This window comes from Bicyclus anynana, chromosome 7, assembly GCF_947172395.1.
Source record: "Bicyclus anynana chromosome 7, ilBicAnyn1.1, whole genome shotgun sequence".
Taxonomy (NCBI): domain Eukaryota; kingdom Metazoa; phylum Arthropoda; class Insecta; order Lepidoptera; family Nymphalidae; genus Bicyclus; species Bicyclus anynana.
In genome coordinates, this window is record NC_069089.1 from 9,404,255 (window position 1) to 9,431,494 (window position 27,240).

The 27,240-nt window shown below is 35.5% G+C and overlaps 1 protein-coding gene across 1 annotated transcript; it reads left to right on the top strand.

Annotated features, from left to right (window-relative positions):
- The first annotated feature begins 438 nt into the window (after positions 1-438).
- Positions 439-26,379, top strand: LOC112057712 (T-related protein). The gene is made up of 8 exons (XM_024098236.2): positions 439-664; positions 13,104-13,272; positions 18,841-18,961; positions 20,086-20,229; positions 22,212-22,488; positions 23,240-23,356; positions 23,789-24,119; positions 24,440-26,379. The coding sequence occupies exons 2-8, from the start codon at positions 13,112-13,114 to the stop codon at positions 24,687-24,689; spliced, it is 1,401 nt and encodes a 466-aa protein (XP_023954004.2). The 5' UTR covers positions 439-664; positions 13,104-13,111; the 3' UTR covers positions 24,690-26,379.
- Positions 26,380-27,240: the final 861 nt, after the last annotated feature.

Below are 27,240 nucleotides of genomic sequence, written 5' to 3' on the forward strand. Positions count from 1 at the left end.
TAATAGAGCCGGAAAATTCAAATTCAAATCAAACACATTTTCTGCCACGGTAAATAAAATCCATTTGGAGCCGAACTTTATTGAATTATTGAGTGTCTATATAATTGACTAACCGCATTGATGTTGCGCAGGATTGTCAAAGAAACGGTTAGATATTGCCACCAATCGCCATGTGTGTCAATACGCCGGGGGCGGAGTTTGAACGACTTCACCTCGCTCACTTCTCCGACCGACGACAACGGAAAACTCAACCCTGTTTCAGTTCCACAAAGGTTGATTTCTGTACGCAGTTTTCTCAGAAAAACCTTTGAATGAGTAAACTAACTTCTGATTTATGTTCACGGAATAGGTACCAATGTCGAATGGCGCGTACATTAAGGTAGTGGTTATATTATTTTGTAAACACGCTAATGAGGTGTAGTGCGGTCGAGTTTGTGGTAGTTGGTCATGCAGTTGGCACGTCAGCACTGATTTGTGTTATGTGACAAATAGACAGCTTTTATGAAATCGGTTGCGATCTTCTACTATTTGACTATTCGAGTTGAATGACTCCGAAAGTACTATTCTGAATTTCACGAGAGTGCATTGTACGGTGAAGTGAACTGAAATGTATATAATTTTTAATATTCTTTGAGTGTACGGACTACCTATTTAGCTTAAAAAGGTAAGCGTTAATTTATTTTTGTAAGAACATTTTTATTGTTTTAAACTGCATGGATTTCATTAGGTTCCAATTAATACGTCTTTTGTTAAATAACGCTGAACCCAATTGTTGTACCCATTATGTATAATGATGTGCTTGAAAAATTAAATTTTCCTTCTGATGAAAATTTCTTGATCTTTTTTATCGTTCAATCTTCTCAAGTAAGTATGATGTATAAAGTTATTCTAATTAGTTCTTGATTTATAGGTACAAGTAGGTAGAACTGAACCGAAAAATCTGTTTTTTATTAACTAAAAGTTGGAATAATCAAATAGGTAGATCTTTAGTACCTTTAGTTAGTTATAATAGGGATTTTGACCAACAAAATTCCATATTATAATTAGGTGCTTTTTGAACGGACACACAACTTGATTCATAAGTTCATGTATGTATCTATGTATGTTCATGTAAGTATGTCCGTTCAAAAAGCAACACAAGTGCCCACCTATGCAGTAGTACGCACGGTGGTAGTACTTCCTTAGACGAGCTATATGACACAAAGATAGCACTGTAAAAACGTTATTTCATTAAAAATGTATGTTCATTACGATGTACCTCACGGTAACTTACTTGTCACGGAAATACAATAATTGTAGTAGAAGAGCTTGTCCGGAAAAGTACTACAACCATGCTTCAAGCAGCATTGCTGTGTACCTACTGGTATGAAGCATGGTTGACTGTGTAAATATAGGCACATGAGGCTTAACACATAGACCCCCAGGATGAGGTACACTCGATGGCACATTGTAGGACGTGTTACTTGCATGCCCTTTAAAGTGTTGCTTGTTTTTGTAGATAGGCTGACGAAAGCGTGTTCTACAATAAAATTATTTATTCTGCGATAACTTATTTTCTATTTTGGTATTTTCTCCATGTTGGATTTGCTATGAAGTCATATTATACAGCCTATGGATGCGGAACGATGTAATATTTTCAAATGTAATGTTCTAGTTTTGCAATTGCAACATATATTTAGATAAAGGTGGTATGGTACGGTCTCTAGCTCTAGCTGTGTAGCATGTGGTCATGTGTTCGAGTTATTGTTTTTAAAAGACAGGAAGTCGGTAACACTAGTTAAAAACCTGATGCACACCGTTTTATTAAAAGGATTTCAGCTATGCCTTTAACATGATCAAAGTTCTCCTTTCCCTACTACAGGCCAATAATCCAACGGTAGAGACTACCCTCGACATTTTGGATTAGTGTCCGACTCAGTAACTGAGAGATTTTTGTTAGATATTCTAACAATTTGAAAACGGAATTTGAACAACGACCTGCAGCGCTATTTGTCTCTATCTATAGTATCGTGTTGGACAAAAACAGATAGATAAAATTCGCAATGTCGAGTTATAAAAACGTTGTTAAATTCAAATCAATAGCCTAAAACCTGATCAATGAGAGTGATCAGGTTGCAGAACGTGTCATAATACCCTGACGATCACACTTAGATTAGATTTCCCAAAAAATATTAGATATTAACTATTATTTTTAGATTAGATATAAATGTTTTTTTTGAAGAGAGTAATAATACTTGTTGATAGACTATTGGAATCGTTATACCCTTTTCCACTTCAACTAAATTTAATCTAGAAGTGGATATGACAATATAGTTGAACGGGCGGGGATTGGAACTTAGAACTCTCGTATTAGATTCTGGATCATTACCCGTAAAGCTATTTAGTATTGAGGCTTCAGCGGGCTGCTTGCTCAAGTTCGCACTTGATCGTGACCGCACTTGATAGCCTAACATTTGGCCAGTGGATGTAAATTTACCAGTAGATAGTATATATATATATATATATATATATATATATATATATATATGTATATGGGTGGCATATAAATCTCGTGAAGAGAAAAATACTTGGCGGCTCTCTCGTTCATTGCATTCGAAGCATGTTAGGTCTACTGGTAAATTTACATCCACTGGCCAAATGTTATATATATATGGGTCGCATTTGCTTTACGCACTGGACACTTCCGCTATTCCTGCGCAATTAGAACCTCCCGGTTTGTTCAGGGCAAGACGGGACGACGGGATGACAACAGTGCCGTGGTCTTTGGTTCGCGATTTATGTATGGAACGCAACCTGCGTAGATTCGTTGGCAGCGTCTCATCTCTCACGCACGTCCCAAACGCCTGGCGCAGCTGCTGAATACGCTCAATTTTGTAAGCGTCGTAAATACTGGGTCATATCGAATGACTATGTATTTGCGGCGCTTGCCTTTGACACTTTAGGCCCATGGTTAACAGATATTAAAAAAAAAAATTCAATGCTATGTCTGGCATATACGTCAGGTGATTAAAACTCATGAAACCAATTTTTAAAAAACCCTACGTTGGCTAAATCAGCTACATTATCTACTTGTTAAAGGATCGGACCCGCGTCGGATTTGACACATTTTGTTAAAATTTCTAAGAAAACTGTCAGTTTAATAAATGTAATGCATAGAATGAAATTTCTTGACGTTCACAGATGGCGTCTATTAATATAAATCAAATTCAATCGATTCTTATACAATATCTTTTAGTATCGATTGATGGATTTATTGTAGATACAATAATTTTAAAAAGTCTCGTATTTTAAAAAGTACTCGTTTGTTCAAATAGGTACGTATAACCAGTACATATTTCAATTTATATAAAATAACTCATTTATTCGAATACCGATTTGAATTGCAAATAAACGAACAACTATTATTCGTGACATGACGACAACCAATTAGTGAAATACGCATTTGTTAAGTTGGATCAGTATAAAGTAATGAAATCAGCTAATTTTCACTGTCGGCCAATAATATTTCATCTAAGATTCAATCTAGTAAAAAATTCAAGATTTTTAGTAGGCACATTTTTCATTTCTGTATCATTCGGAAAACTTTGGACCGGACCCCTCCTTTCTTCGCTAGAAAGTCTTGTGTGTTTAGTCCAACCCAAGAGTCGGATCCCGGACCGCCTAACGAAAGAGCATGGCTCCGAATAGGTATACGAAGTCACATGGGCCACCTCTGAACCACCAGGGATATATAGATAAAATGAAAATATGAATTTCAATCAAAAATACTTAAACTGCGATTACATAATGAGATAATGAGGAGGCGGGAGAGTTTTAACAACGCTGACGCAATAACAACGCTATCTAAAACAATAATGATCGGCAATTTTAATCGGCAATCATATCGCATTATTAACTTTTTGGCAAGTACTTGTCAAGTGTATCTGTAAATAAATCGTAATTAATTAAAGTACCTACCGAAAGTTTTTAATTATTATTAATTGATTATAAGTAAGTAAAGGTTTTTAAACTCCTTTCTCTCTTGTGTTTGTAAAGTAGTATTAGGATGTAATAAATGAGTAAAAGAAAAATAACATAGATATTACATATCTACCTACATAAAATAATAATAGTCGTAGACAGCTTATCGTTTAAACTAATTATTTAATGAACAATACAAAATACCAATCAAGAAATATATATAAATATAATTATTTGTAGAGATTGCATGCCACTCTTTGAGACAAGCAGCAACATAAAACTGCAAGAGTTGTGTAATAGGTATTGTTAAAGATAATTTTGACAAAACATAATTAATTTCTATGGTAATATCGGAATAAAACGTGCAAAAACAGACGATAATAATTTATCTCTGTGCCAAGTTTTATCCAGATCTGTTTAGACATTTATCTGTATTTGAACAGACATCCATCAAACAGCTGTCATGTTATTGTTAATTTTCCAATATTAAAATTTTCCAATTTTCTCAATTATTTATTCTTTGCCACCACCTGACCGATTATCATGAAATTTAGCATAGTACACAGAAACGCACATTATGTACATTCAAAATAAATGTACTGTTCCTGTGAGATAGAAAACAAGTACAGACAAATCTACATTTACCGAGGGTAACAGCCAGTGGAATATTTTAGAAGAAACTCATAACGCACCCAGCGTTCGTTGTACAGTAGAACTACAAAGTACCGGCGGCGCAGGATCCGCACAAAGGCCCGGCGAGTTCCGTCATCGGGCACGAAGGCCTATCGGCGCGTCCGCCTCACCACAAAGCCCTCCAATAAACTTTTACAGCACACATAAAACCCTGACTTTTTAACCCGAGTTATTTGAATTAATATCAATTCGGAGTTCCTCAATGGTCTTCACTCGTCAAACTCTAAAGTTTTATGACAACCACAGAATTGAGGAATAAAATTTAATTGAAATGTATCCCCGAAAAAAAGTTTTGATTGCTGTTATCGGCTTCCGAATTTGAATATTTACATTAAATATTTTGGGGGGATATAAAATAGCCCACGTCTAAAAAACCGGCCTGGGGTGTCGTTGCATGTTTTCAACGTTTGCTTAATGCAAACGTCGAACTTTTCTCGGTTCCTCACAATACTATGTAAGTATACAAAACTAAACCCATATTAATCCAATTTTAAAATTATGAAATAATTGCTACAACTTTATATCGTGTGGTAATTGTTTATTTGTTTATTTATACACCATAAGGAAATTAAGAAATAAGAGAGAGAGAGAGAAAGAAGTTTGTTTGCATTGAATTGTTTAAATTGAAAGTTGTTGTATTTGTTTTGTCAACTATATTTCTCCGGAAAATTCAGTGGTTCCCGATGGAATATTTAAAATCGTCTCACAAAAAGCTATTGGTTTATTCAATGCCGTAATAATGTCCCTCTGTGCCTTTGTGAGCACAATGAGTAGCTGGTTTCGATCATTGTCATTAACATTCGATAGTGATAGTTCCATTATCATTCTGAGTCCTGATTATTGAAGTGGCGTGGTGGCTCTAAGCTCCAAATCCATCTATAAGTAGGAAAGGCCTGGCACAGTAAAGGGCTTTTAAAAGTAATGACCGATAATACTTATGAGATTTTAACAAAATTTCGATACTCTGAGGTATCCTTCTGCGTCACACTATGATTTCCAATATACCTGAATTAAGTTTATATATTATCAGATTTATAGACATGTTTAAGAATCACAATAAAATAAATACTTGTAGCTCAGTATTGCAATACAAGTTCTCTCTTGTGGACATCCAATATCAATCCCAAAAAGGAGCGCTTATAAAAGACATCAACGCGCACATTGATGAATCTGCACCTCATAAATTCCAGAACGAATTGCTATCCTTTAGATACCCACAGTGGCATCTTGTTTTCATTATAAAACTTTTGTGATATTCATTTTTTGCTGTAAACTTATTGATGGAATAGGTATCTATAATAATTCTACATGTGCACTTTTCATATTCTAGACAAGTTAGTTGAGATTTTTTTTGTAGCGTAGTTGGCAGTTACGATACTATGTCAATAAAAGAAAATTTAATTTATTTGTCGAGACAAACCTTATTGATCATGTGTTGCGTTATTTGATTTTAGTCTATTGTTTGATTAACATATCAAGGCTGGCGGTTGTATACATGCCAAGTGATAATAAAAATTCAAGTTTCAAACGTCGATGACGCAAGACCATTAAAAATACTTACTTGAGTTTTCGGCATCATTCCATTTGCATAGCCTCCGTGGCCTTCATTACGCAGCCGTTCTGCAAACTTTGAAATTGGAAAAGACAACACGAGCTATATTGTTTCAATAGTTTCAATTTCGGTTCGTTCGGTCTTGCATTTGATAATTAGCACCTCTCGCCTCGCATCGTACGTACCTACTGCTCGGACAATTGCGCCTCGACACCACTAACCTTACATTTATCAAAGCGGCAGCCATAAACCTTCAATCACGGGTCCCGAGTTCCTCTCGAAGCGACATTCAGAGCCACTCGTTGTTATCTTTAATATTTTATAGGGATCAGTAAAACGACGGCACTGCAAAGCGATTAAGCGACATTCCACTTGTGGTGATCGAGCCACGTTTATATTGGGGTAGAAGAAGGGCCGTGCCGGCGTCGATAACGTATCGATGTAATTACGTGTAATTAAAAGGCGATAAATATTTATGCGGTACCTATGGTGCTCTATAGGTGGAGCTATTATGTAGTGGTCGTCGTGCAGAGACGTTGCCACGGGACCATTTACCCGAACACCACATCTAAACATACCATTAAAAAGAAAATGTTCGCAATTCATGTATACGACTCAACTTTAATATTTATACCTCATGGAGTCGTAAAATGATGAATAATGACGCTAGAGTTGAGTTCGCCAGTGCTGTAATTACTCTGCCTTTATACGTAAGTGCCGCGTGCTGGCTCTCTTGTTGTGTAAAACTTAAATGTTGTAGGATTACGATATGAACCTTCGTAAATTCTTTAATATAACTGTAAAACACAACAAACCAAGACTAACAATGTAAGAGACAATGAACGTATTGTAATAATGGCTAGTACATCAGCAAATAGGTATTGTATGACTACGAAGACCTGAAGTTAGTGGGGTTACGTTAAAATTACTATATTTTGCTTTAAGGCCTTGCATAATAAAATTTCGGAATTAGGTATCACTTACGTACACACACACACACCTCACATACCTATACAAAGGTCACACGCCTCGATTTCCAGTACTAAAATTATAATGTGATGATTTCAATAAAATTTCAATGGCTATTGGATGACTTAAAAAAATATTAAATAATACCAAAGTGAGGCCCGATTAGCTTCACGGTTAAAGAGACAGCCTCTATCCTCTAGGGTTCAATCCTAACCCTTTTGTCTTGGACTTTTGTTGTAGTGACAACCCTGGCAAAAGCTTTTAATTTAGTTAGGCAAAGGAAAAATATTTCGTGTTCCTAGGTCAATGGTTTGTTTTGCGTTATTCTCTAGAGCGAGTGTCAAAAACAGAAGTACAAAGGCTACTGTTTTATACTTTTTTCATTATTACAGTTGCTTTGCGTTGAAATTTGATTTATAAAAGACTAGCGGACGCCTGCAACTTCGTTCGCGTATAAAATGTTATTTTAATCCGTCAAATATTCGGGGAAAGAGTAGCCTATGTTCTGCTTCAAGGTTCATTTTGTCTACATACCAACTTTTATTTAAATTGGTTCAGTGGTTTAGCCGTGAAAGTTAACAGACAGACTTACTTTTTTAATATTAGTATAGATAAACAGTCTAGACATATTGTTTATAATAAAAAAATGCTGACATTTCCATGCTGAAATGCGCAAATGCGCAATGTACGGAGTAATACTTCTTGGATCATTTAGTTAAAATTAATAATCAATGATCCAAAACACATTTAAAAGGAAAGCTAGGTATTTTTTATGTAAACTTCTATGTTAAATGTAAACTTAATAACTAAGTGTTAAAATTGGGTTCATTATCTGTCATTCAGAATAAAAGCTTTACGTGATTATTATGCAAAACAATAGGTCAAGATTATATTGACGTTAGCCTAGTAGGTTGGCATCAATTTTAAGACCGCGTTCAAAGTTACAGATGTCAGCTTTGTTTGTTCCGTTTGTTTTATAGTTCAGTAAAATATACGACTAGATGTCAGTAGTTAACAGGAAAGGGAAATCCTTCGAGTGTTTCAAATAACAATAATTATATGGGCCTTTAAGCATTTCCCCGTTATTTGAATTCATTCTCTAGACATGTAGATTATTTGACCTGTTAACGATTGTATTTTGAAACATGAATTTATTTATCTACTTAAGGATTCCTATAAATTTTAATTTCGTAATTGTCGATGATCCTTCGACCTGCTTTAACTACATATAAAATACTATAGGTAAGAACAAATGTGAGTTGTTGTGATCAATCAATAACTACAATTTTCACTTCATTAATACTTTGTAAAATAAAAATATTATACAATATATTAAGATAGGAATTCCGTGTTGTTGTAGAAATACATTAGACATGATAGATTTAATTTAAAAACATTTAGTCCTTAATAATTAAGATCGAAGAAAACGGTCACAACGAAAACTTAGATGTGATATTTTTATCATCACCATATATGTCAATACAAATAAGAAACTTCTTGATTGAAACATGTAAAATGCATCACCGTACATATTTTGTGTGGTACGAAAAAACTAGGCATTCTAACAAAATAAGGTACTAGATTACTCTTGGATTATGTTAAAAATCATGTTATTTAAAGAAGGATCTGTTGTAGTTATTCCATTTCAGGAACATGGTTTGGCTTGGAATTTAGTAGTAAGGTGACAACGTACGCTTAGTTCTCAAATAAAGAAACGTCAGCACAGCAGAAACACATTGTTTTGTATTTATAGGTAACACATTTGCTCGTAAAGTTATCTTATTTCACCAACCTCAATATCGTAATGTATCTCATTACGCACTTGTGCCGTAAAGTACCTAATGAAAAATGCGCGGTTTATCATCCGTCTAAAAACGAACGGAACTTTTTTTAAATCTTAGCAAAGAATTTTTATGACAGAAAAGTGCTCAACGTTTAAGAATTAAATTGACTTCATTTACTCTGACTCTGTGAGATAAAATATAATAAGTAAACATTTCATTCTTTCATTTTATTCATTTCGACAATAAATGACAACCATTCATCTGTAAAAAAATACAAAAATATTAATTTATTTTATTAGTAATACTGACTGTTTTGGTACATTTGCCTGAGAAAAAAAAAAACGCTGGTGCGCGTTATCTGTAAAAAAGTAAAAATTATTCTGCGCGCTTTTTCTTTTCGCTATATTGTAATATCAAGTAGAGACGAATTTATACGAGACAAGAGACGTGATATCCCAGTGGATATGACCTTTGCCTCCAATTCCGGAGGGTGTGGCTTCGAATCCGGTCCAGGGCATGCACCTCCAACTTTTCAGTTGTGTGCATTTTAAGAAATTAAATATCACGTGTCTCAAACGGTGATGGAAAACATCGTGAGGAGACCTGCACGCCAGAAAATTTCTTAATTCTCTGCGTGTGTGAAGTCTGCCAATCCGCATTGGACCAGCGTGGTGGACTATTGGCCTAACCCCTCTCTTTCGGAGAGGAGACTCGAGCTCAGCAGTGAGCCGTATATGGGTTGATAACGACGACGAATTTATTAACAGGACATAGCTATAAGTCAAAAATTCCTCTTTTGGAAAACAAGTAAAGATGGAAATTCATTTTCAGAAAGTGTGCTTCTACGCAAATGTGTTTTAAAACTTCGTTCGACATACGTGCGCTTTGATATTTACAGCTTCTGCTTACTTCTCACACTCGGGCCAGCAAAATCGCCTCAGCTGTGATTTTCAACTTACCGCACTAATATCGTAATGTTATTATTATGATCCCTCACCCTTGCGAGAAAAAGTGGTAGCAAAGCCTAATTATAGTGATCTTCTTAGTTACTTATTAGTTTTTTTTTATTTTGTTCTTTACAAATTAGCCCTTGACTACAATTTCACCTGATGGTAAGTGATGATGCAATCTAAGATGGAAGCGAGCTGACTTGATAGGAGGAGGATGCAAATCCACACCCCTTTCGGTTTCAACACGGCATCGTACTGGAACGCTAAATCGCTTGGCGGTATGTCTTTGCCGGTAGGGTGGTAACTAGCCACGGCCGAAGCCCACCAGCCAGACATGGACCAATTAAGAAAATAACAATCGGCGCACCTAGGTACTTCGTCTTGTAAATTAACCGTGCATACCACTACGCCACGGAGGCTGTCAAATAATACAAACAAACATTCAAACCCATGTGGGTTCTTGTTGGTGGGTGCCGCATTTTTGGTTTTCAAGTGAGTTACGATTTGATGGCACGTAGAAACTACCAGAGGCTTGGCTAGAATAAACTTGGAACTTGTTGGCCTGCTCATTTTTCTACTTCATTACTTAACATTGGGATAACGCGCACTTAAATATGTCTAAACAAAACACATCGTTAGTATAACATTTGTGTTACCTTATTAAATTTTCAACCCCTTAAAAGAGGGATTTAATGACCCGGGTGACGGGTGGCGTTTGACGTGTCTCTGTCAGTGGTACCGTAGCTTCGAAACAAATGCATGTGTTTGTGTTTTAAGCCTTTGAATGTTGCCGAAATCGAGATGGTTCATATCTAGGTATGAACGTCCATTATGATATGATACGATTCAAAGATACGATACGTTTTCTGTTAGGATGGAAAGTTTTATTCTATCTAAAATAGGTAGGTACATGACTTTACGGCGGATTGTCAAAGTTTTAAAATATAACTTGTTTACACTTGATCCAACAAATTAAAACTGTCTAAATCTGATCATTTCCTGGTAGGTACGTTGAACTACGTCTACGCAAGTCCGTGATAACAAGTACAATAAACATATGAGGGAAGTTCGTGAGCCGAACCCACTATAAAATGGTCAGCTTGTATATATTTGCTATAAATATTTCTTAACGTTTCCAGCTAACTTGTTGAAATGATTTCATTTTAACCAAATACTTGGCCAGTAAATTTCAGATATTAAGGAAAATTATATTTTACGTATTTACCTTATTTGGAAAATAGTCACAAGAAAGTGCAATACGCAACTTCGATTACCTACTTCATTTCTCATTTTAGTACTAATAATTCAATGTGACCATGTACATACTACATTATCAGTTCGACTTCATCGATTAATGGTTTCTGTAATCAAATGCACGAGTTATCACAAAGAATACCCAAATCGCTTCTAGTCATCATAATCAGTCTAATTTAATGGCTCATGACATGGCCGGGCCTTACAGGAAAGGGGGTATGGAGCTTAGAACCGCCATCCTGCTACAATGCGGATAGGCGGGATAATACTTCTAGTGCGTCTAAAAATTTCCAAGACTTCCCTTAGTTTCTTCAGGATTCCGTAAGTTAATTTGGAAGTCGGTTAAAATGGCTTAGGTTCTTATATGTTATATTTTGAATTTAATAATATTTTTGTGGAATCATAGTATCTAATGTTGGTAATGTTGGTCACACAAATCGCCTGACAATTTACCAAATATTTGAATTCGTAAATAAGTAAGTAGGTATTTATTATGGTACCTACTATAATAAATACCAGTTTGTGCAAGTTTGGAAAATCATTTTTACACCGTTAGAGATACATAACTTAGAAAGTTTGTCACCGGTGACCGCGGAAGTGAGGTTACGTCTTTAATTGAGCTTCATTGAAAAACTTGATAAACCCTTCATACAGGCATACCTCATTTTATGCAGTCTGATGTCAACCATAGGTGATGTTAGTAGTGTAAGCAATTATGGAATTGGGGCCTTACTGGAAAGTAGCAGGTTTCGAGAGTCCAGATCATAAATTAATTACAAGTATGTAACGGAATTTTTAGATTTTCACTCCAGGACATAATGAGACATCAGTTCTTTAGATGCCGAACCTTTAGCTTCGTGGGGAACTTTTCGTTAGAGACCCTTAACGTTTAATCATTAATGGTATTTTTCGATGGGTTGTCGTGGGGCTAAGTCCAATACTGGGGACATGATTTCCCATATTATGCCGAGGAAAATCAAAAAACTGCGCTTTCTACTTTGAGGGTCCTCAAAGTTTGGACGCTTGAAACCTTCCAAAGTACCACAGTCCAAACTCTATTATTGGCTACTGTATTACTTATGCAAGGGGTATACGACTGACAAAGTTTGACAGCCTTCATAGATTGAGGTCTGTCTGGACATTACAGGTTCTTAGTCCATTGCGTTTACGTTGCAAATTCCTTCATTTAATTATTGAGAAGTCCTAAGGTGCTTATTATGGTATAAACTGTGTATTAGATGTCTTTTCGAAAAAAACCGTTTTACCAAACCTATGTAAGTTAAATTAAGCTAAATTTAGTTCGAAAAAACCGATCAAGTGCGTGTCGGGCCACGCGCAGTGTAGGGTTCCGTAGATTAAATGAGCATTTAAAACCCTTATAATTCAAAAATACCGATAGTGATACATACTATCACGAGTATCACGATAGATGACAAATCATCCTCACTTTACTGGTAGGGAAGGAACCTCAAAAATGTTAGTTTATTTTTAATTTTTTTTTACCATTTTAAAGACATATTTAATACACGTGGCAAATAACCGGTTTTAGCAGAACCTTCATATCTTATAAAGATTTATCCAACAAAAAAAACCTCATTTTTATTATATGACTTTGTTGACATTTTTAATGGTCATACTCATACTAAATTCGGTTTTCTAGTGGTTATAGACTTTGCGCTAAATCGCAGACAGACGGACGGAGAGACAGACTGACATGGCGAAACTATAGGGGTCCCTTTCGGACTACGAAACCCTAAAAATTAACGTTTACAAATTAGTTAGATAATAAATTCTAATATAGTCGGTAATCGATCACATGTAGTTGCAAAAATTGACAACAAAAGTTGACCGTCAGGGCTTTTTATGTGACCTGGCTTACTGAACGCCGGACATGTCTGTGTTTACTTTTATACTATTTACTCGATTGTTTTTTTTCTGCAGGTGTGAAAATGGCGGCGTCGCATATACTTAGTGCAGTGGAGCCCACGGTGGGCGGGGGAGGGTCGCGCGGCGGTCGCGAGAGAGAGGTCAACATTGCTCTGGACGACCGCGATCTTTGGGTCCGTTTCCAGACACTCACCAACGAAATGATTGTTACTAAGAATGGGAGGTTAGTATTACAATGGATACTTTGATGGATTTGTAACACGCGGCAAAGGGTAATTGAGCGAAAATGAGTATTGGGTATTCCGTATCAGGAAGTGTTAACGGTTGGATTTATTGTTAGCGAAATGAGTAACTCAAAGTGGGAGATTAAAATTTATCTTCAGTCCAATCGGATCAGTCAAAAAGGCGTAGAGGAGTAACAAACATTCATACAAAGCTTGCCCTTATTATATGAGCGCAATTACATGTGATTTTGGTTGCCGGACACCATATACATTATACATACACATACACATCCCGGAAAGATCCGCAGCTCTCGCGGGATTTGACAAAACCACGATTTCACGCAATAGGAGTTGCGGACGCCCGCTAGTTTACTCTTCAAACCAATACTATGTTGTTTGAATCCAATTTTATTTTTTATTTTTAAAAATATACTTAAACAATACACATCACTATCTAGCCCCAAAGTACAGAGCAACTTGTGTTATGGGTACTAAGATAGTTGATGTTATAATATTCATATACTACATATAAATACTTATATAATGTATAAATACACACAATCGAACCCACGGCCGTGGATGCAGAAAGCAGGGTCACTACCCACTGCGCCACGCGGCCGTCAATCCAATGCCAGAAGAGTCCATACCCCTTAATAGAACTTTCACGCACGAGCACTGTCATACCTTACTTTTTTTAGTAGGCTATAAAGATATAGACTACCATAAACAAAATGAAAATAAATGTCTCATTCAATAATAAATAACGTGTAGGGCCTGGGATTGACTGACATACTTTATTTTTTGTTAAGAACACAAACTTCTAGCCTTCTTATTCGGATCACTGTTGAGCACGAGATTTTAGAATCAGAGGGGTTACGCTAATAGTCCACCACGCTGGCCCAATGCGAATTGACAGACTTCACACACGTGGAGAAATAAGAAAATTCTGAAAAGTTATGCAGGTTTCCTCGCGATCTTTTTCCTTCACCGTTTGAGACACATGCTATTTAATGTCAAAAAATGCATTCGCAAACTGAAAAGTTAGAGATGCACGCTTGGACCGGATTTGAGCCTACGTCAAATCGAAGGAAGAGGTCATATTATCCACTGGGCTATCAGGGCTCTTTAGTATTTTTTTAAATTTAGTTTTATTTATTGTAGTAAGTCAGTAATTTGATTTAGTAATTTCAATCAGTAAAAGGCATAATATTTTATTTCTTGTAGGTATAAAACGAGTAAACTATTTTGATTTTTTATGCAAAAAAAGGTACAGGTAGTTAAAATAATTAAATTATTGTAGAGCGATAGCATGAGATAGCAATATTTTCGTTATTTGATTTTAACACTTTCGTCAAATAGTTTAGAAAGGTAAATACGGTCTAGGCAAGTAAAGGCTAACCTGACACTTAGCTTCGTAGCAACTCTACGCCAGTAATTTTTCTCAGACGAACGATTTATACGTGTCATCACAAAACAACAAGCTCCATAGTCACCTACTGTAGTTACCATTGGTAAGAAAATGGGCTCATAAAACTTTCAGCTACTTTTTAATTACGATAATTTGGTTAGCATACGCTCTTGTAAACGCTGAAGGAAAATCATCGTTAGAAAACCTGCATAGCTGAAAATGTTCTTAATTATCTGCGTGTGTGAAGTCTTCCAATCCGCATTAAGCCAGCGTGGTGGACTATTTGACCTAACCCCTCTCATTCTGAGAGGAGACTCGAGCTCAGTAGTGAGCCAAATATGGGTTGATGATGGTGATGACGCTCTTGGTATTTCTGATGAAACTACATTGCAGCAACCTTAACGGTTAAAACAAAGTCCCTGCGTTGCACCGTTGCTTCTTGGTAGAAGGTCAAACTTAATTTCCGTTTATAATATTGTAAGACATTGCCTAGACTAGCAGATATAATATTAATAGCCTGTAACTGTAGTTTATTTAGCTCGTAACGACTTACCTTGAAGCACTGACGTATGATTCATTTAGTTCGCGTTGAGAGAACTTGTGCTTTAAAAACAACCTACAACATTGAAGCAAATGAGTAAGAAATAAAATCGAACAATATTCCTTACAATATAGTTTATAGCCTGAGTATGATTACTGTATATTTAAGTGAGGCATTAAGCTGTTCTAAATGTGTAGGGACTAATTAACTCGCTCCGTTTTACGAGGAATTAAACTTAAAAGCCTTGTACAAATGTTGTAGATGCGAGTATGTGCTTGACTTTGAATGTAGTATACTAATCACCATTTATAGATAAACTGGAAATTTACTAAGCAATAAGTTTTAAAGACAATATAAAACCGTTTTGTATTAATATTCAATTTCTGAATTAGCTATACTAATAAACTTACAACATGATTGATGTAGGTAGGTACTCGTATCATATGTTTGCTGACCCAATATTATGCAAAAATATTGCAAATATGATCCCGATACCGTCGTTACGTACTAATGACGTCAAATTTTGGGCTAGTCAGTTCTATTCAAATATGTTTGATGTTAAAGATACACATCGCTGAAGGTAAAATCAATAAAATCATAAAAATAAAAGATGTTGGTCGGCATGTTAGTATTAGCATTGCTCAAGTTGCAAAAAGTTGAGTTCTTGGTATTTGGGTGCTAAACCAAAAACGTCATAAAACATGACATGGGTCGAATATCCATCTCCGAAGCATTAGCCAAGCTGAATAAAATCCATCCATTTCTTAAACGGATAGTGACTGGGGATGAGAAATGGGTCACATGCGACAAGATCACGATATGGTCAATAATAGTCAAAGTGTGCCAACGGCCAGAATTGGCCAACAGAAGAAGAGTTGTTTTCTATGAGGACAATGCCAGGTTGGAAAGTTTTAATGCATTTGTCATATAGACACAACCTGGCACCATGCGATCACTACGATCTTGCATTGCAGTAATTTCTTAGTGATAAAAAATTGGCATCAAGAGAATAAGTAAATCAATCACTAGAGTTTTTGCTAATAGTGACCAAGACTCATATGAAAGAGACATTATAAGGCTACCCTTAAAATGACAACAGATTAAGGAACTAAATGGAATTTTATTTGACTTAAATTGGACAATCCTAACCACGTTATATGAAGTCTTGAATATCATATAAAAAATAAATGGATTACTTTTTCCCAACCTATTTTTTGGCTAACCAATATTCGTTAGACGATTTAAAGAATTAGTTTAAATTAGGTAAATTAGATTCTAAGTTCTAACATAAAATGAGAGAGCTCAAATAATATATATATATATATATATATGTATGTTTAGCTAGCTTTGCTCGCGGTTTCAACCGTTTAAGTTCCTATTTCCTTTTGTCCATTTAATGTTTTTAGGAATATCGGATTAAATGTAGCTTTATTTACTCCAGAAGACAAAAAAGTTAAAATATTTTTTTTGATATGATTACCATGTATACTTTCATATGCATTTGGTAAAAAATTGTTAATTTAAGTTTTTCCTGGTGGCGGTCCTTAGCTTTGTTTGGTTAACATCAATCCAGCAGTGTAAGACTGTCAGCTCTTTTCCAAAATGATGTAAAGTATTTTTAACCCCCGAAGCAACAAAAAGACGGGTGTTATGAATTTGACGTCAATATCTGTCTGTCTATGTATGTGTCTGTCTATGGCATCGTACTCTCAAACGGAAAGACCAATTTCGTTGATCTTTTCTGATATAGGGAGGGTCATGTCCCATAGATGCCCCTTGATATAGCAGTATATCTATAGGTTTATTGATATTCAATAATATATTGAGTTAAATAACGCAAACCATTTATATTGAACGAGTATCTCGTTACACGACTTGTATGTTTGGATGTTTGTGTTTATGTGTTGTTGTGTTGTATAGGTACGTGATCAGTAACATTCGCGAGTGCTAACAGGGTGCTGAGGGGCGGCCAGTTTTCAGTTATTAACACTGTAGGTCTTGCTTATTAACGTAGGGCGTCTAAATGATACCGCTCGAGCCACGCTCTACCCTTGGCGTATTGTCTTGTGTTATACTGATTCATATACGTATTTGATATACAAGCAGTTTATTTCAAGTGTGTTGCACCTTTTCATATTTATTGTAGCAACAATGTTGTTTATAAAAAAATAATTAACCAAATTCATGTACCTACGTATGTACCAAAATAGTCTATTTAACTAAATAAGTACATATAAACTTAGTTAAATCTAAAATATAACTACCGATCTCATCGATACATACCAGCGAGGCTACATAGGATCAAGATTTGAATCTCTGATGACTTTTTGTAATTATTTACTCATAACGATTAATTTTGTGTAAATTGGTTCGTAGGTAGATATATAGATAAGAAATATTTCTAATAAAGTCACTTACGAAAAAAATCCATTTAACAAAATATTTGTTGTGTGAATCGTATATCGAAATATTACTTCGTAGATAGCATTATCCCTTTTTCCCCAAATCAAAATAAATTTTGAGCTTTGAAGCGGTTACATGGATTAATTTCAGCATAATACTTATAAACTATTATTAAATATCAAGTCGGATTTCAGGTTTTATTTTCATATTTACAAAAGCACGTATTATATTCTGTAGGTCACCGAAATAGGTCGACTGAGCTCTTAGGTCTTAAATTTAAGGAATCTGAAATAAATTTCAGTATCTAATAAATAAGCTTTAACAAATTATAAACATTGAAAGCTTCAAGGTTACCGAGCCCAAATAGCAAAAGTCTAGGATACGCATCCCGCCCGTCGACCCCGTCGCTCTGTGGTTTTATCGATTCATGGTACATGGGTTTTATCTTTCTTATAAGGAGAAAGAGAAATATTGGTTATGGTTAAAATCACGGTTAAAATTCCATTGAAAACAAATAGCAGGCCTGCGGCGAGATTTTATTTCGAATAAAATCGATTCCTGGAAAAGTAATTTTGTAGTACGAAATTACAATGAAACTTTGCCAGCATACCTAACTACTATTAGACATTATATATTATGTTATATATTATATAAAGCTGAAGAGTTTGTTTGTTTGGTAGAACGCGCTTATCACAAGAACTACTGATTCGAATTGAAAAATTCATTCAGTGTTGGATTAATTAAAGAAGAATGTAAGCGATAATTGGATTTCATAATTACAACCCATTTGGCTCATTGCTGAGCACGAGTCTCACTCAAAATGAGAGGGGTTAGGCCAATAGCCCACCACGCTGGCTCAATGCGGATTGGTAGACTTCACACATGTAGAGTATTAAGAAAATTCTCAGGAATGATTTATTTGAATTTAATTGAATCAGGTAAAATTGTGGGCATATCTTTAAAACGAGGAAATATTTTTAAATAACTAGGAATAAGTTCAAAAACTAGTGGACCGATTTGAACAAATCTCTTTCACCAATAGAAAGCTGCATTATGAGGCTTTATTTTATCCCCGTATTCCTACAGGAATGGGAAATACGCGAGTGAAACCGTTCTGCAAGTAATGTATAAAATACACGTAAATTTGAGTACCTCTCCAATACAGACAAATGCAATGTAATATGAGCATTCAGTATTAGACGTCTTTTGTTTCAGACGGATGTTCCCAGTTGTAAAAGTTACTGCCAGTGGGCTGGACCCGACGGCAATGTACACTGTTCTTCTTGAATTTGTGCAAGTCGACACACACCGTTGGAAATACGTTAACGGCGAGTGGGTGAGTAAAGCTTATTTTACAACATCGAATCAATTTTTACGACTCGCTCTTTTGTTTATTCTGTTGTATTGTATAGCTCACTAAAGATTCAAGTTTTCATATTTACACATTTCTTACTTGCTCGTTGGCTCTGTGGGTTACCTTCTTAGCTATGAATCATACGAATAAGTATAATGGGTTTGAGTCCTGCCAGCCTATTCACTAAATTTGACATATGTTAGTCTACATATAAGAAATTCACGAAATCACGTGACTTAAGAATTCTTTAGCCACGTGATTTTGTATTCACTATGTATTTATCTAACTGATCAAAATTGAGATTATAGGTAAAAATGTCATCAGGTGGCTACATACAACCCGTATATAGTAGGTAAATGACATTGCCCAGTTGACATTGTGATTTTACTCGTATTTTATAATTATCCTCATTAATTTAGCCCTTACAGTAGTATCGAAGTTAAATTGGATGGAGTAACTTCTCCCGTTTTCCCAACGTTTCCCTTCACTGCTCTGCTTCTATTGATCTTAGCGTGATGAAAAGTGTACTGTAACCTGTCCAGGAGTATGAAGAATAATTGTTTCTATAACGAACATACAGACAGACAGACAAAAATTTTAATAATACAATATTATTGGCATCAGTATCAATCACTAATAACCCTCTGATTATTTTGGAAATATATTTCATGTACAGAATTGACCTCTCTACAGATTTATTTTAAGTATAGATGGGCTTTATCGAATACCTACAAAAATGTGGTTGTTATTGGTTTGATTTTTTTAATTCTTTACAAGTTAGCCCTTGATTACAATCTCACCTGATGGTAAATGATGATGCAATTTAAGATGGAAGCGGGTTAACTTGTTAGGAGGAGGATGAAAATCCACACCCCTTTCGGTTTCTACACGACATCGTACCGGAACGCTAAATCGCTTGGCGGTACGTTTTTGTCGGTAGGGTGGTAACTAGCCACAGCCGAAATTTTGATATTAATTATATTAAGTAGCTAACCTACGTCAAAGTTAGAGAATTAGTCGGCTGGGCTGTACTGTAAAATGATGAGGTTGTTTCTTCCGAGAAAATCAGAATAGCGTTTTAAGCATGAATGTTGTAATTCTTTTAGGTCCCTGGAGGGAAAGCTGAAGTACCGCCATCGAACGCCATTTATATACATCCGGAAAGCCCTAACTTTGGAGCGCATTGGATGAAAGAGCCAATATCATTTGCCAAAGTGAAACTAACAAACAAAACCAATGGAAATGGACAGGTAACTACTTCACTTTAGAATACAAATACATATATAATTTCGGTAATTTTTTTTTCTTTTTTTTCATTCTTTACAAGTTAGCCCTTGACTACAATCTTACCTTATGGTAAGTGATGATGCAATCTAAGATGGAATCGGGCTAACTAGCTAAGGAGGAGGATGAAATCCACACCCCTTTCGGTTTCTACGCGACGTCGTACCGGAACGCTAAAACGCTTGACGGTACGTCTTTGTCGATAGGGTAACTAGCCACGGTCAAAGCCTCCCACCAGCCAGACTTTGAATTTTTTCGTACCTACTGAATATTTATTTTAACCGAAGAAGTTTGTTAGTGCAAAGACTACAATGTTACACCTTTAAAAATAAGTTTTGTGACAGTTAATAAGAAAAATTCTTTTCTTTTCAGAATCATACAATAACCTAATTCTAGGCTTACGCTTTTATAGAAATTCGTCATAAAGTAACGGATTTTTTGTCATTGTCGTATTCGATTTCAAGCTATGTGTGTACTTTTCATACATCATGTCGATACAGCATAAATTTATGTTTATTCATTTACCGATGCGTCTATATTTGCTCAGACGTTTCTCTTTATGTTCCTCACGTCAGTCAAAACGGAGCATAATTAACAGTACCCAGAACTGACAGAATACTAATTTTTGATAATAGAAAGGCTGTTATACGAAGGTGTTACTGCTACAGTTTTGTGGCTACTGCCTCGCAGCAGGCATTTCTCACGCTCGAATGTGGTGCGAATGAATATGAAAGCAAACATCTGATATCCAGATCCATATGTTGGCGGCTCGGTGTGAAATCTGTAGCTTTACCAACTATTTAGCGGGTGTCCGTACGCACTATCATTTGTAATAATTATTGTCTCATTGCTATGTTTACTGATCTGCTTTATGTTAAACTCCTCTTTTATTAATATTATAAAGGCACTAATGATCCATTACAATACGTGCATATTTGTGTATATTTATACACTAAGTTAACGATTTTGCGTTAACGGGACAGTATTATTGACAGACATAAATAATTGAATATATTCTTTGTATCGGATGAGTTATTTAATAAGTATGATGTTTTGTATAATCAGCCTACTATGTATTTTCGGTTAATAAGTTAGTCTACACTAAATGATTTTAAGGAATATTATTTTTAGTAGTGTCGTGTTTCTCTAGAGAGAGGTCCTGGGTTCGATTCCCTCGAGTCAGATTACGATTTTATATTTTCTTAATTAACTCAGGACTGATCTGGTGGCAGGCATCGGTCGTGGCTAGTTATGACCCGACTGGCAAATATTTGCGCCAATCGAATTAGCTTTCCGGTACGATACCGCGTTGAAACCGCCCGAAGTGGTGATGTTATAAACTTGTAGATATACCTCTTTCAAGTGAAACCACTTACATGTTAGACTGCATCGCCCTTCGTCACTTAACATCAGCAAGGTTATTACGTATCTCAGTGTACCATTCAATTAATAAAATCAGTTACTACTTACGTAGTTTTTCATCGTATTTTCGTTTCTGCAATCGTCTAACTTTGTTTTTACAATGAAATTAATTAATTATCCTCATTTTACGTAGTATGTCATAGTGGTAATAGCAATTAGTAACGTTATTTTAACAAAAAAATGGTATTTACGTAATTTCGTTGAAATATTAATGTAAGATGATCGTTACAACAAAAAATCACTGTCATTTGATGTAAAATGGCGTAGTCAAGGTTATTTCGTAGAAATAGTGTATAAAAGTAGAAATAACTAAGTTAGATGATCTCAAAAACGATAATACGATGAAAAACGAGATTTAGTGACTGGTACACCAAGAAACATAATAGGGCCGCTGATGAGATCGCAGTCAATGGTTGACTTGTCATTTAATAAAAAAAATACTCATATTTATTCTGGGGAAATATGTAAGTTTACTTACGTAATTAGCTTAGATTTGCAATAATTAAATTTTCCATTTACTTTCTAGATAATGTTGAATTCTCTACACAAGTACGAGCCAAGAGTGCACTTAGTAAAAGTAGGCACTGATCTTCGCCGCATTATGACTTATCCGTTTCCCGAGACGCAGTTTATCGCTGTAACCGCCTACCAAAACGAAGAAGTTACATCACTGAAAATAAAGTACAACCCATTCGCGAAGGCCTTTCTGGATGCAAAAGAGAGGCCAGAGGGCTATTACCAGAGGGACTTCGTTGGAACGCATTACCCGCAGCAAAGCTCATCGCCTCATCAATATCCACAGTGTAAGTAAAACATGTTAAATAAAATTCAGTCTCTTGTCTACCTTGTTTCCGTATTTAACGTATACAAATCTTTGTTCTGTGAGTCTCATTACTCTAAAAAGCGAAAAATACCATCGTACCTATGCCAAATATGCTCATTTAAAGTTCATTTTGTTTAACCCTTTCCACTCAAAAAAATTTAACAGCGGTAACCGCTGTTAAATTTTTTTGGTTAAAATGGTTTTATTTTTCTGTTTTTAGTGTGCCCTAGCATAACTTTACTGTTATGAAACGTACAAAAATAAAAAGTAAAAATTAAAAAAAAAAATTTAACAAGAGTTAAAAAAAGTTAAATTTCAGCCATATCGGAAAACAAGAAGTGTGGCAAATTTATAATAAAATTATCAGACAAGCAAAACTAAATAAAAGCTTTGAAATTAATAAGTTTCCTGTTATACTTACCTTCCAGTTTTGTCATCTGATGATTAAATCCAGAATGTAGTTCATTGAGATTATTGTAGTTACAGTTCGTTTTATGTAGGATGGTGCAGGTGACAGTTCGTTTCACTCTAAAAAGTTTGTGGCGATTCACGATAATAGTACCTACGTATTACGAACGTTATACAGGCGACTGTAATCGTACCCATGCTATCTGAAAAACACTTTAGCTACGTCTTCTTGATGGATATGACGAATATTTAAGGTATTTTAAGGTCTTTAACGGTAGATGAACAATATTAAATTTAATAGATCCCAACAATTTGCATTACAGTTGGTGGTTGGTTCGTCACATCTCAGTCACTATATGGAAGTAGCAATTCTTCCTCTAGAAGGCCAGCGCCGTATCCTCCGCGACCACCTTCAAGACCTCGGACGTTGTCACCACCTTGTAAGAACATTTTGTTTATTATATTATGTTATTTATATACATATATTACTAACGTCAACGTTAGGGGGACCAATTGAAATTTGAATTGAAAATTCGTCCCTTCTTATGGTTACTAAGTATTAATATTCAATATTAAACTTCACCCCTGTCTCGCCTTCACAAAATAGTAATGTATGTATAACCTGATACCTCAGCCTATAAAATTTGTCTGAGCTTGATATGTCTTTATTTATTTTAGCATTGGTGGTCGTTAAAGGATTCTTCATTTTCGCCCTAAGCTTTCTAACCCGCTTAAAAAACCAGCATGGTGGGTCTAAGTCATATCACCTCTTCTGTAACTTGTAAGGTCTGGGCCTGGAAAATGGTCCATTAAAATAGACTGACAATGATGATGTTCTCAGTGCTAACTCCAAAACCTATCCAACTCTATAGCAACGTACGGCAATGCGGAGCGGTCATCAGCGGCAACCAACGGCAGCGGCAGTTACACGTGGGCCGCTAGCAGCGGGTACTGGAGCTCCGGCCAGGGGAGTAGCTCGCCGCAGCCCAGCGCGTCCCCTGTCCCCTACCGCACGCCGCCGCACGCGTACCCTGCGCCCATAGAGTACACGCCGCCAACCACCTCGTCGCCGGCCGCTGCGCCTGCGCCGCTCTACCCCTTGCAGTACGACGCACCCACACAGCACCATTCGCCGTACTACCAACACGCCTACGCGCCGTACGCTCATCACGCTATTGAGGATATCTCGTACTGGCCGAACAGGTAAATAAACAATATTATCCTATTATCCTATAATCCGATTAAGTAATTACTCTACATTTTTCTTCCTAACGTTTGATGCTCTCTGAGATATCTACGCAAGTATACCTGTGTAGATATCTTCGGTGATGCAATAATATTAAGGTAGTATGAAGCTGGTTTAATGGTGGGTACAGAAACTCTTAAACTAAATATTGTAAAGCTATCGATAAAATTTTCTTAATACAAGGGATATGTTAGAGTACATACATACATGTAATCTTTCGTAAATAAATGTCGTTTGTATATACGAGTATTCTGTATTTTCACATTTTTATTTCCAGTTTAAACAGTTACGGCTATCAACCATCAGAGTACGTGGGTGCAGGTGACGTGGCATATAGCGCCGAGAATATGCCATTTGGCTCCAACGGCCCTCCACTAGAAGGAGCTCCAGCAAGCCAAGACGATAGAACCACTCCGTCGGGATCCGAACACCAATCTGGGGAAAGAGAATATAAGTTCAGTACCGAAGAAGAACGCCAGTCTCCTTGCGAAGAGTCCACTCTACCACCACGTTCGCCTCCCCAGTGACTAATATAAATATTTAGAAAACAATTGCTAGATCCCATACCAAGAGCGTAGAAATGAAACGAAATAAATTATATGTATTACTATAGGAAATAATAGATCAAATTCTACTTGTGGAAAAAGCTTCCTTATGTTTTAAATAACATTAAAAATTTATGTATGCCGTATGTCACCTTATCTTTAGTTTTTTTAAGCTAATTGTCATCATTTTTAGACCTTTTTTAGTTGAAATCGACCTATCATGGACCTGAATTCCAAATTTTGCATTAATTCAATTTTGTTTTGGTCTTTATGGTAGCTATTTATTTAAATTGGGAGTTTTTGTATAATTCATGGCCGGCCGTTTTTGTTTTACTCTGAATTTCCATGATCATATTTCAAAATGTATTTAGGGAAGCGGGAACTAAAATAAATAGATAAATTGTTTGTAAGAGCCGTGTGAGCGTTGAAATCTTTTCAAATAAAAACGTATTTCAGAAGATAACAAGACTCGAATACGATTCGATAACGAAATCCTATTAATATTATAAACGCGAAAGTTTGTGTGTTGTTGGATGGATGTTTGGATGTTTGTTACTCTATAACGCCGCTACTACTGAAGCGATTTAGCTGAGATGGAAAGAAAGCGATTAGCTTTGGAATGGAAATAGATTTTACTCTGGATTAACACATAGGCTACTTTTTATCCCGAAAAATCTATGGTTTCCCGCGATTTGCGAAAACTGATGATTTTTATGATGTGAATGTTTGTTACTCTTTCACGCCTCAACTACTGAACCAAATTAGCTGAAATTTGGTATTATGATATAGCCTGGATTAACACATATACTACTTTTTATCCCAGAAAAATCCATGGTTCCCGAGGGATCTGTGAAAAACTTGATTCCCGCGACTTCGTTCGCGGGCGTCCGCTAGTAAATTAACATATTCCTCTTCTACTATTATTATTAAAGTGTTTTTAAAAAGTTCTTTCCAAACAACTTGATATCTTTTGTGAATATTAAGGATAGTAAGGATTAATCTGGACAGATTATTTCGACCACGTTATGTTACAGGCATGTGCTAATCTGTGTGTTAGAAAAATTATGTGTTCTGCCAAATAGACTTAATGAAAAAGTTAGGGACCAATTTATTTATTATTTCTAAATATTTGTGGAGTTAGCTAGTTATCGAGTAGTGCAAGGTGAATACATTTTTAACGATACGCTATGTAAAATAATAATATTAATAAGCAAGTCTATTATCAAAAAGAGATATGTCGCCATGGCCGAAACTTGTTTATGATTATCTATATAGTACTATAAGATATCCGATTACCTACTTGAACTTTTATATAAATAGAGCACTTAATTACAAGATACTTAAAAGAGCTTATTCGCAAAAACGTAAAATACCTATCTCAATAAATATTTTATATTGAGAACTGTTCATTTAATAATTTAAATTCTTCATTCTACAAAGAATTTGTATTTGTAGGTACACAATCATAATAATCTCCATAATAGGTTATAACAGAACTAAACTAAAACTAATTCTGAATTGTAATGCCCTGTTAATGAATACATGTTAGTTAAGGCATTGTAAATAAATGTTTTATGTATTAGAAAATGTTTGTGTAAGAAATTGCTGTATTTTTAATAGGTATTTGTCGTTTACATGAGAGAAGATAATAAATAATGTTTTTGTTACTTAATTTGCTTTTGTTATAAACATTTGCGCCATTGTTTGAAAAATTTTCAATTTCACCTTTGATTGTAGGGTCTCGTATTGCATCATTTTGTCTACGCCTCCCAGTACCCTAATCTGTAACGATATTTTTATAATTCGAATTCACCTCTATCTCTCTCTCTCTGTTTAACATGATACTATAGAATGAGAAAGATAGCTGTGAATTCGAAATTCTTGCGAGTTATACAAAACATCGTTAGAGAATAGCCATTCACTAAAAACCTCAGTAGTCTCTAAAGACTACTTCACTAAAAACCTTGTTACAGTTCGCGCAAGATAAGTCTGCGCGCGATGTTGTCCGCGTTAATGATTTCTTTTACCCGCCAAGCGATAGATAGAGATAGACGACAAGATGGCAGCACTATTGATTAGTTCCAATTTTGGCGTAAACTTATCGCGCGCGCACTATAAAACCATTTCTAAATTACATTAATGGCTAAATCTCATATGATATTAACCATATGAACACCAAAAATCTAAACTAGCTTGCCTCATGGAGGTTGAAATACGAACAGATACTACATAATACAGAACAGACAGAACAGACAGAACGAGATAATAAAAATATTAACTTCAATGACTTCAGTTTTAAAGTACCTACCTACTATCCATTTTTATTTCTTATATGGTAAACGTACCACATTCCGCAAGGATATGTTATACTAGCTACAGTTACATGCCTAAAAATCACTGCAAAAAGTGATGCGAAATTAGATGTTCCGGCTGAAGAATCGATTCTTTTAAGATATTGTTTTTATTACAAATTGTACCTACATGTTAACTTAATTTTGTGAGCTATTTTTTCGCTCACTGAGCATTTTCGATC

Excerpts from the sequence above, each read along its gene's own strand:
- LOC112057712 (XM_024098236.2), top strand. The coding sequence starts at position 13,112 with ATGGCGGCGTCGCATATACTTAGTGCAGTGGAGCCCACGGTGGGCGGG. Across the intron at positions 18,962-20,085 it reads AATACGTTAACGGCGAGTGG|GTCCCTGGAGGGAAAGCTGA; the intron begins GTGAGTAAAGCT and ends TAATTCTTTTAG. Across the intron at positions 24,120-24,439 it reads ATCTCGTACTGGCCGAACAG|TTTAAACAGTTACGGCTATC; the intron begins GTAAATAAACAA and ends TTTTATTTCCAG.